At 40.7% G+C, this 11840-nt stretch overlaps 1 protein-coding gene across 3 annotated transcripts; it reads right to left on the bottom strand.

Moving 5' to 3' along the window:
- Positions 1-65: 65 nt before the first annotated feature.
- Positions 66-11375, bottom strand: arfgap2 (ADP-ribosylation factor GTPase activating protein 2). 3 transcript variants are annotated; one of them, XM_049718057.1, is made up of 17 exons: positions 11226-11375; positions 10232-10350; positions 9928-10000; positions 9668-9799; positions 8835-8915; positions 5809-5911; positions 5494-5550; positions 4580-4618; positions 4022-4074; positions 3760-3896; positions 3517-3648; positions 2756-2884; positions 2518-2670; positions 2315-2441; positions 2147-2234; positions 1924-2048; positions 66-1850 (listed from the first exon to the last, which is right to left on the bottom strand). In XM_049718057.1, the coding sequence occupies exons 1-17, from the start codon at positions 11343-11345 to the stop codon at positions 1830-1832; spliced, it is 1689 nt and encodes a 562-aa protein (XP_049574014.1). In that variant the 5' UTR covers positions 11346-11375; the 3' UTR covers positions 66-1829. The 3 variants fall into 3 exon arrangements, with proteins under 3 accessions (XP_049574014.1, XP_049574016.1, XP_068506588.1); XM_049718059.1 differs by lacking the exon at positions 4580-4618; XM_068650487.1 differs by lacking the exons at positions 9668-9799; positions 9928-10000; positions 10232-10350 and having other exon boundaries at positions 11226-11327.
- Between the last annotated feature and the right edge of the window lie 465 nt (positions 11376-11840).

Here is an 11840-nt window from a genome sequence, read left to right as displayed (position 1 = left end):
CGTTTTGTGAATAAAGTTTTATGATCCAAGATTCTTTGCAGCTCAACAAATAACAAAAAAAAAAAGAGGATATCAGACTTTTAATGATCAGACAGAAATGTACAAGTCCAAGCTCATAGATTCTGGAGACTGGCGGCATTCAGTGCTTTGTGAAAATGACAAACACTTTGCCTGAACACTGAACATTGTTGAATTCAATGTGATGCTAAAAATATACCGTTGCACCTTTTATTTAGTATCACAATGACAACATAAGACAAAACATAGATGTATTTGATAATATTAATCAGAAACCAAAGAAAATATAGAATTAACTCTGACAAATTTTGAAAATCTAAGACTCAAAAATGTTCAACTGTAGATACAACTCTTGCTTCAGATACACTACAACCACACATGTTTTTCTTTATGGAAATATTAACTCAAATGTTGAGAGAGCAAATTAGTGACTCACTCCAACAACAGTCTCTCAACAGGTAGGGAGTGAGAAGGAAGATTTTCTTTCTTCATGCAATGCTTTCAGCTTCACTTCTCTCTCTCGTTTCCTCTAGGGATGGGTACCGCACATTGTACTTTTTTTTTGGGGGGAGGGTATGGATTATTTTGGGTCAGTACTATCGAGCACCGATTCTTATGAAATCCAACGGTAGCAATTTAGTTATAATTGTAGGGGAGTGGAAGAGTTGGCGATTTTTCCATGGCACAACTGAACGCAGAAGTGTACCAACACCAGCGTAATGATGTCACCCACTCACACAGGATTTCCACTGACTAATATATTAATGGACTACTTGCCATCGAGAGCGGTTTAGCCACCAGCCATCTTACACTGCCAATCGCTATTTTAGGTTATTTTCTGTCTGTATGGTTAATTGGTTGTATCTATGGGAGAAGTGCTACATGTACATTTCACCAGTAAAAATGTAATTGTACAATTTTTCTTAAGGTATATCGTTCTACTCAAAGGTTTGTCGGCATGCTGTCAGAATCATCAACACTGAAATGAAGGTAAAGCCCATCAGGACAAAATTTGCAGAGAAATGTAATCATACAGTCAGTCACAATTCATGATTCTGAGGTATCCAATGGCCGATGCAAACATTTGAGATTCTTTTTTTCCACATAAAAAGATCCTAGCATAAAACTGACATTGTCAGTAACAGTGGGGCTGGGAATGTAAGATGGCTGTCCTCTGGGGCCTATTGATAGTCCGTTCATATACAAGTCTGGGAGGATTTCACACACGCTAATAATACATTTCCGGGTTTGGAAGCGAGCGGGACCCCTACTCCTCTTTGATCTTCCATCCTTTTCCAACTGTCATTTTTTCGGCTCTATTTCAGTTAAACAACTGAACAAGAAACAAAGATAACACTAATACAATTATTTGTTTCAGTCCTTGTTTAAATTGCTTCTTTGTATTGTTTATTGTAAAGAACTTTGCTTCACACTATATTTTGTGATATCAATTTGTGCATTTTATGATCTCACTTGTTTTTATTATTTACACTAAATGTTATCTCTTTACTTTTATTTCATCTTCTTTGGCTCATCCGTTTTAAATTCATGTTTTATGTGTCAAATTTTATATTGATATTTTTAAAATTATTTGTTTGTATTTTTTTTTTTTTACTACCACAAACAAAAGTAGCAAAAATGGGTCGAGTGCTGATGTCATTCACCACATACCTAGAACCTGAACAAAACCGGTTCAAATATGAACGGTACCCATCCCTAGTTTCATCTCTGGCCAAATGGACCTGTCAAACGGGGCCAGTTGTCTGGCTTGTAGTTCTTGCTGCCCCCAGCTGCCAGTCTCTTCAGGCTGCTTAGTAGGAACCATAGCGATCCTGATCTCACACAAAAATTGCACAGACATGAGTGAACATTCATTCAAGTGGGGAGTTCCTGAAGAAGTCTCACCTGAATGGTATTCATGACCCCGTTGGCAAGGACGGCCATCTTGCCTGCTACAGTCTTCACTCCTTGCTTGAACTGGGTGATGTCTGGACCGGCAGGAAGGACGCTGTCAAAGCCCGATGAGCGCCCTGAGGCAGGATTGTGACAACGTGAATGAAACGGAATGTCCGTATCTGCCTTGACTGAGAAGCAACAACAGAAAGTTTGAAGAGGTGACGCCTGGTACCTTTATGGTCACTGTCATCTCCAAACAGGTCCGCTGAACTGATGGCCGTGCTTCCAGACATGCCCTCCAGTCGGCTCTTTGCTTCATACTGACATGAGGGGGTGAGAGTTAACACTTCACAACTCGAGAGGTCACTCGAGCAGTCTGTAATTGTTAAGCAAAGTTCACCTCAGCACTGCTTTCACGACCGAAGAACATGTCTGAAGAGATTGCCTTTGCATTTGCAAACTTCTGCCTGGCCTCACTCGACTCCGACACTGGGGTGGACACCTCGGCTTTCCTTCGACTGGGAAGTCTTGAATGGATGCGAGAGCATAATTAACTTGTTCATACTAGGATGAGAAGCACAATACGCAAGAAATGTTTAATACCTCTCTCCAATTGGCTGAATACTTGATATGGTGACTTCCTCTTTAGGTTCTTCTTTCTCCAGAGCCCACGAGGTACTAAAAGAAGTGGTCCCTCCGTCGGTATCCCAGCGTGATCCAAAACTGTCACCCACCAAGAACGGGTTATCCTTATATCTGGAACGGTGAAAAAAACAGAGCCTCTCGTTTAAGTTTTACTTTCTAAAAATCAAAAGGAGAAAAGCAAAGAAGCCACATGTACTTAGGAGGTCCAGAGGTGAAACCGGGTTCATCAAACATATCAAGTTTGGAACGAGTTGAAGTCTTTGCTCCCACTGGGGTTTCCTGCTCAATCATCTGCATCTCAGACATCACTGAATGTGACACAGCACTGGGGGGGTAAAAAAAAAAAAAAACATTACACAAGCTCTAATCCCACTAGTTTACACACGCGCATGCGCAAACACGCATGCATACACACAATACCACACTTACACTAATTTGTTTGATTCTAAATCAGAGATTGGACACCAAAGTCAGATGTACAAATTAAATTCAACTATAAATTATGCTGTCAATACCACAAACATGCGCACAGTGTGAAATCTGAAAAAACCCAATTTAAGTGCCAATCAAAACAAACTGTACATTTTAAGTAGTATTTAAAGTGTATAACCTAAACTTTGTACATTGTAGCTTCTACAAGTATTTATCAGTAATAGTCAAAATGGAGGGAAATGTGAATATTTACTTGAATCAATTGACCATGTCCGCTTTTAATTTTTCTTCCAGTGCTCCTAAAAATTTGTTAGGAGCTATACAGTGCTTCGAGTACAAATGTTCGTCCAGAACCCTGTAAAATAACCCGTCAAACAGCATTGCTTATCTCGTCCATTTGTCTGTTGTCAAAAAGTGACAGATGGACGAGATATTATCATATTTTCACTGGCTAAATATTGCGTCAAGCTCTGCAAGGTCACAAAGGCAAGTATGAAACAAAGAATGTGTCCGTGATGACGTCACCTCCTGTTCCTGAAGCCCATGCCCAGTCTCTCGGCTTGCTCCCGCTTCTTGCCCTCCAGGTTGTTCAGCTTCTTTTCCTCAAGCTTTCTGTCGATCTCCAGCTCTTTGTAGGCCAAACGCATGGAAGCCACACTGAAAATGCCAAAATAAGGGTCAGATTGAAAGGAAAGGACAGGCTAGAAATGCTTGAGTTTCAGTCCAAGAGCTCAATCCTTCTCATACGAGGTTCATGAAGAGACTCACATGGACTCCTCTGCTTGTTTTTTTGCCTCGGCTGCCTGCTCCTCCCGTATCTTCTCGGCCACTTGAGCTTGTTTCGCCACCTCTGAAAAACTCTTGCTGCTCACCTTCTGGGCACCGAGGCCCTTCTTTGCCCCCAGCTGCATTGTGAGAATGAAGTGAACACCGTTTGCGTGTTAGTTAAATGCATCTATTACCATCCAAATGAGTTATTTAACAGAAACGACAGCAACGCTCATACTGTTGAAATATCGAAATTGCTTACTCCTTTTTTGGCAGTCATTGGCTTCTTCTTCCCAATTATGGTTGGCTTTACCTCTGTAAAGTTAAGTACAACCTGTAATTAACTAATGCACATTATCTGAAGCATGAAAGAAATGGTGTTAGGAACACTAGACCACAAACCACAGCGTTGTTAACATATTGCCAACATCCCCAATAAGTCATTTGCTCAAGCATAACATGAGCAAAGATGAGCCAAGTAACTCACAGCCATGCTTGGCCCCTGAAGTAAATTTAGCATGAGAAAGTGTATTTTAAGAGAACTGACAAAGACGGAAGAGAATCTATTCATTTTTTGCATGCCAAACTGAGTTATGAGCAGTCTTGTAAGTCTGTGGTTCCATTTGTGCTATTGCGTATTAAACGCTGGCAATGATTGACACGGGCCCACAGCTTCTTTCTTCTTGGCTGACAATGTTGCTTGTCAAAGTAACTGATGCGCTTTAACATTTGCCGCATATTTACAAACAGCAATCTGGTGAGATGACAAGTGAAGCACCCAAGAGAAGTTAGACAAAATCAAGAGCCACAATTGAATCACCTCTGGATTTCCATTGCTCTCGTGACAATAGCATGGAATCTAGTGAATGGGATAGGACAAACCCACAATCAGCTTGCAAAATGCCATGAGAAGGAGCTACAGGTCATTTTTACGCAAATAAAATGTGTAGCATAACATGACACCTACGTTTAAAGGCTTTAGCTGTATAATTATTAGGTGATGAGTTCTTACTTGACGGACTGAAATGTAAAGACAGCAGTAAAGCCATCAATGCTGTGTTATTACATGGACTGACTGAGAACTAAATTTAGGTTGTTTGTGTGGCTTTAGAAGTTCTGGGGGGAAAAAAAGGGCATGTGTGGCTGTGTCTGAACTGAGAAATCAAACACATGTCATGGTTAAGGAACCTAAGAGAATGTTGTAGCCATAATCGAGAATATGTCACGTGGTGTTCGGTTCCTGTGGGAATTTGCAGGATGCTTGGGCTGCGATAACAGTATAGTTACTTTTTAAATGATAGCCACGCTTGCCTTTCGTTCTCTTTGATAGGCTTTTTGGAAAAAATTATACACTTTTACCATGTATAATTTTGTTTAATTTATTTCAACCCCTTTTTTTTTGGTCTTTTAAATGTCTGACTCATGTCAAGTAGTTACCTGAAATGGGAGGTCTGATATTTATGAATTAAAAAAATAAAATAAAAATTGGCATAACGGTTTTGGTTTGAAATATACCAGATCTACCTCATATGCCGATCCGACTTCCTGTCTGACTCGTGTCATTTCTTCATGAAAATACGCATGTGGCATCCAGAGAAACTAGAAACCTTACGCATACTACCGTCCGCATATGCTGCAACACACCGCATCAGGTCTCATTTGACACGCAGACTCACAATATTTTAGTCCACACAGAGGCCACATTGTATCAGTTCCACAGTGTAATATGCTCACCCAGAGTAACTTTCGGTGATGTGCTCAAACCATCGATGCTTGGTCCTTCCTCTGGCTCTGGATAAAGAAAGGTTTTAAAAATAAACAGCCATCAAATCACTGGACGTTTCACAGTATTATCAATGACTTGCTGCAGATTATTGAAATTAGGAGTTATTCTAACGATTTTTGAATGAAAAAAAAGCATTGAATTTATTCTTGATATTCTTTTTTTTTTTTTTTACATGTACCATGTACATGTTGATTGCTGCGCTGAACTGGCTACGTTACGTATAAAACCTGCCAAATGATTCTGCCACTGCGAGTTCTACTCACGGTTGTCATCTTGGCTTTTGGCCATGGTCTCCCTCAGCTGCACAACAGTGGCTCCATTCTGCTCTGATTCTGAGGCTGGCTTCATGCTCCAGTCATTACAAGACTGAAAACGTTCAAACAATTAAAAATAAAACAATTTTTTTTTTAAAACACTCAGTGTAAATATGTCTAACTTTGCCATCTGTGACATCATGTCAAACTAAGTTTTACTGGGATTGTGCATTTGTGCAAACTATCAACTTATAATTGAGAATACAAATTTACATTTTGTTCAGAAGCTTGTATCTTTGTCTAAATTCATCAGATTGTAAATGTTTGTGATTTGTAAGATCTTATCACAATGTTCTCGCTTAGATCAGTGGTGTCTAAACTACGTCCCGTTTGCCCATCACTGGGAGATGTGAGTGATGGAGACTTTCCATTATTAAACTGCTGAACGTAAACAAGACCAAGGAAATCGTTGTTGACTTCCGGAAGGGTCACACAAAACACCTGCCGCTGATCATCGACGGTGCTGTGGTGGAGAGGGTGAGCTGCACCAAGTTCCTGGGGGTGCACATCAGTGAGGACCTCTCCTGGTCCGCAAACACTGCGTCACTGGCAAAGAAAGCTCAGCGCCGCCTGTACTTTCTGCGGAAGCTCAGGCGTGCATGTGCTCCTCAGGCAGTCCTGTCTACATTCTACCGTGGCACCATTGAGAGCGTCCTCACCAGTTGCATCGCTGTCTGGGGTGGTAGCTGCACTGAACAGAACGTGAAGGCCCTGCAGCGCATAGTGAATACGGCTGGTAAGATTATTGGTGCTTCGCTCCCCTCCCTGAAGGACATTTACACCTCCCATCTCGCCCGCAAGGCAACCACGATTGCAAGTGATGTGAGTCACCCAGCTCACTCTTTGTTTGACCTTCTGCCCTCTGGGAAGAGGTACAGGAGCCTGCGCTCCCGCACCACCAGACTCGCCAACAGCTTCTTTCTCCAGGCTCTTAGGACCCTGAACTCGCTACCCCCTTCTGCGTAGCGTGCGGCACTGTTGCGCTATTTTCTGGAATGTCTGCTGTACGCTCACTTGCTCCTTTTTGCTCCTCTTATTTATTTGTTGTGTTATTTATTCATTATTTATTCAGCACGCTGTTGTTTACTTGATTGTCTATTGTGGGCCATGTCTTGTCACCGTGGGATAGCGGGGAACGAAATTTCGGTTTCTTTGTGTGTCTTTGGCATGTGGAGAAATTGACAATAAAGCTGACTTTGACTTAAAGTGAGATGTGAATTCACACATTGGACAGAATGTTGATGGATAAACCCTAGTTTTATGGCTAAGACCAATTGTTAGTCATTAGCGTAATGGCGCTACTTCACTGTAATGTAGCTGCGCAAAACGGAACGTCTGGAGCTTTCCATTGGTGTGCGTTATACACAGGATTTTATCGTACTTGATTACACTGAGGTCTTTTCCCACTTCCTCTTGGGACCGGCCATTTATTTATGGCATTTCTGTCACGCTGCGCAGTGCAATAATCAAAATAAATTACTGAGATTGGATAGTAGGGTCCAAATTTCTGCCTTTAGGCAAATTCATACAGTAAATTGAATATACAGTCTACACCGCGCACTTAAAGAACACTTAAAGCTATTGCTATAGGCTACAAAGTTAAAACCACACTAATTATTAGTAATATTATCATAACGTATACATTATAGCAGTATCATTAGTCAAATTCTAGAATTTCCATTCCAGTGAGGTACGTGGGTCAGGAATAAAATGAGCAACAATCAACAACCTCTGGTGCTTCTTTGAGAACCAAATGAAAATTGTTCTGAGCAACATGTCACGAAAAAAGAATGACTGTAAATGACATGTATTCCATGTCACAAAGCTTTTAAATCACGTGTACTTGTTGCAAAATGATGCAACATCAGAGGTTCTAGGGAGGGAACAAGTTCTCTTTGAGGCTTTAGAAAGAAGGACAATGAGAGCACATAAGCACCGAATATCAAGAGAAAGTCCAGGACATATCAAGGTTTCGAAAAGAATGAACTTGGTCTTTGGGCAATAGGCAAGGTCTGGGTTGGTTAGAAAGTTCATTCTGACAACAATGCAAAACTCCTGTGGTCAGTATCATGTCCGTGTTTCCTGACTCGAAACCTTCAGGTAGGAAAATTACCAATTGATCAGCGAAGCTAAGACATCCATAAGGCATAAATTACATCTTATAGTGCTTTGATTTTGGAGGTATAAATGCTCTTGTTTAAAGCAATATTGGCACTTTTTCCATGATTTTTAATTTTCTTTTAGGGGGATGAATTTCAAATCGAGTTGTGGATTTTCATGCACATGTAATGACTTCAAAAATAGTGCACTGCCACATTTAATCGAACCAGTGATAGGATATATTGGATGATAGGAGTTAGAATACTTATAAATGCTTCTAGCGTTAATCTTGAAAATATTAAGCCACATAATTGCTACGTTAAATGAATCAATAAATACAGCGCATGCAGCGGAACTGTGACTGTAGCCTTCCCATGCCTACCTTCAGATTCATTTGGGGCTTTAGTCTTTTGATACGTGCATCCATGATTGTCAACAAACACCAGTATAAATTTGACAGCACCGATATCTCTGATTAAAAAAAATTGCTGACCAGCAAGACAAAATAGTCATAATGTCACTTACTGGCCAAATATGGATGCTGCCATTCGATGGAAATTTTTGTTGTAAAGGGCAATAAAATAAAGAAATGTATTTTTCATCTTTTATGCACTTCTTCCATCCATTATCTGAACTGCTTATCTAAACTAATTATTACCAATCAAGCCATACATGTTAATTTGGACAGTGTCCCTTTAATTTGAAACATTACTATGAGGATGTGCGGCAGCCATAATCGAAAAATCCACATTTCAAATGAGTGATTTCTAACCTCAGTTGAGTGAGTGTGAAAAGTGCTTTCACCAATTATTGTTGCGCAAATCTGCCAGACCTGGTGTGGAAATTTTGTGAGACTTCCAATTTTCTTAACCCACCTCTGTGTGTTCTGCAAAGAAGTCTTGTTCTTTTTTCTCAGGAGCTGCTGCAGTGATTCCCCCAGATGAGTCAATCCATAGCTGCAATTCAAATAGCAAGGATGGGCACAAACACATGGTCATTGGATAGCACATTGATAGCATACATTGACAGCATATTGGCAGCTGTTAGGGTTTTCCAGGTTATCTTTATCGTAGGATTATGTTGGAATGTAGACTATAATGATTAACCAATCTTGTCTTGCTCTCACAACGCAGTAAAATGAAGTGGTTGCTTCCTCTGCTTGATTGACCAGCTGCAGACGAAGCAATCCAAGTTGTTCTGTTTCCCACAACATCGTAAAACACCCCCTGCTCTGATTTGACCAGAGGCTGGGGGTTCACCAAACCTGTCCACTCTCACCCCCACTCTGCTTCTCCTAATAAATATGCCCTTACAGGAGGGAGAGTTTGAGACCTCCATTCGATCATCGCTGCACACACAGCGACGAATGGACTCTCCACCTGCAGGTGTCTAAAAGGACTTGCTTGTCTCTCGTGTGGTTCTTGCAAAATAAGTTGGAGTGAGCAAATCTCTAACAGCAGCTATTCATTTGGTTATTATCATACACCCTGTGCACTCTGAACAAGGCCAACGATGTGGCTTACATGCTGATAATTACTTGACTCTGTTATCTCTCCAACGTCTTATACTAGACAGACTGATGTACTCTAGTCAGATTCGTAACGAAGCCTGTCAGCATACATAATAGAACAAACTACTTTGTAGTGGCAACTTCTAAATAGTCTAAAAGGCCATCCTTCCCAACTGGTTCGGCTTGACTTCTACTCACTTCTGTTCCATACTTGGAGAGTGCAGCGTTTGCTTGCTGTCGAATCTTCTCCCTGTACATTTGTGCTGCTCGGCTGTTATACTTGGCATTGGTGTCATTTGTGATGCAGCCATGCTGGCGGAAAAATGCAGTCTTAAAACGGAAAGAGAGATTGAGTTGTCTTAAGCATGTCAAGACCAGTCAACGTCGTATTCTTTTTTTAAATTCCACTTTTCGTACACCAAACTTGCATAGTATTTGTCAAGCCAGTGTGAACTTACTGCATTGGCATTGCCTGCAACCTGCATACATCTAAGCTGAAACCAGTTCCAATTGGAATCTAATTCGGTGGATCTGCCATAAGCAAAAGGAGTAGAGGTTTCTCAGTGAGAGGAACAAATCCAAACTATTTACAGTCAACAGTAAACGACAGCAACAAGATTCCTACAGACTTAAAATTCCATATTTTTCCAGAATTTCTCATTAAAAACATTCTTATGAGTGATATTTGCCCAGGACTGTTCCCTCTGTAGGAAGTCAAACTGCACTTGTCATGAACTTGCACAGTTGACAATGATGAACCACCTGATGAAGCTGAGGTGCACTCCGAGGGAACGGTGAATTCCAGAGCAGTCAATGCACAAGAAGACGCCATACGGAATGCTCGCCCAACTAGGGTTTTTTGCAGAGCAATCAAAACACACCTGTAGAAGAACAGTCCATAAGCATTTTAATTTAAACATATGCAGCTCTCCAGTAGCTACAAATATTTTACATTTTCTTCATATCTCACATCGACTTGTGGTTGGTTGACCGTTGACAATTAACCATAGCATTGTATACACACTGGATAATGTTGTTCATCGTGATCACACAGTCTATGAGACCCCTTAGAAAAACTGTAATTGTGTTATGTCCTAAACATTGATTGAGATGGTCAATATAAACGTTTTTATTACTATGGGACGAAGTGGTGCATAAGTGTAGTGTATCACTATCATTACTTGTCATTTTGAATCAGAAGGTAACGAGGCAGGAGCGAGAACAGTAGTGTCCATCTTAACGTAATCAAAAGACTCAATCGTCCATCTTAACGTTATCGAAAGACTCAATCTAATTTACACTTTAGAGTGAATGAGTACAGTAAGTGGAAAGAATATACTTCGTCATAGTACAGCATACTTACAATCAATACTACGGTGGGACGTGATATGAAGTCAACCACGCTACAGTACACCTATTAAATGACTTTCATACTGCACCACTTCACTGTAAACTGTGCTTGCGATTTATAATACTGCGATGTATTACTGCGAGTCTGGATCGGTTTTTAATACATGGGAACATTTTCGGTGTTGCGTGTACGCCACATGTGATTCGCTTTCAACGGCCAACATAAAACGTATACGTGGCCCTTATGTTTGCTGCTTCACCGGCAGGCTAGCAGCTGTTAGCCACAGCTAGCTTCGACCGAGCAGCTGGGCCTCTCTTCATAAGACACAGAACGAATCAATGACTATCAATCAAAGACGCATCAACCAGGAGGTACACATACACTAAATGTGGCGCACTGAATTACCTTGTTGGTAGGAATAGACCTCAGTCGCTTGAAAATAGTGAGAATTTCAGTCTTGTTTGGTTCGGTAGCCATCTTGCCACTCGACAGTTTCCACACGATGACGTAACTACGGGAAATCATGTGCCTCAAACGGGACAAAGCGATAGTTACAGTAAAACTGCCTCAAGAGCAATGACGTGTAGCCCTAAGGCTATTTTCGGCCAATTTTCCAATGGGCCAACGTCGATGGAGCACTACCATGGCTTTGGGGCGGCATTAAACACTTTGGACATGAGCAAACTTGGATATCAGTAAAACCTGTCAAGTCATTATTTGGTTTACAATTATTAGATGTGTTGTGTTTCACAATTAGCATAGAGCCCTTATTACAATTGCACACTAATTTAGCTAAATCTGTGAGGAAATTAAGGCTGTAAACAATTCAGTGATAGTCAAATGACTTCAGATATAAAGGTTCATTCCAAACATATTCAACAGGATTCTCACTTCATTTATTATTTAAAAATAGATGCGTATATCAATATGATCAGATTGTTTGGGATTTTGTATAATAGTGAAGATCTCTGCCGTGAGGTTGTTTGATGCTTAACAAAGTCATCATCCTGCCACAATCGC

The sequence above is a fragment of the Syngnathus scovelli genome, chromosome 4 (genome assembly GCF_024217435.2).
Source record: "Syngnathus scovelli strain Florida chromosome 4, RoL_Ssco_1.2, whole genome shotgun sequence".
Classification (NCBI taxonomy): Eukaryota; Metazoa; Chordata; class Actinopteri; order Syngnathiformes; family Syngnathidae; genus Syngnathus; species Syngnathus scovelli.
Note: the sequence above shows the minus strand (reverse complement) of the source record. Positions and strands in the feature narration are given on the sequence as shown.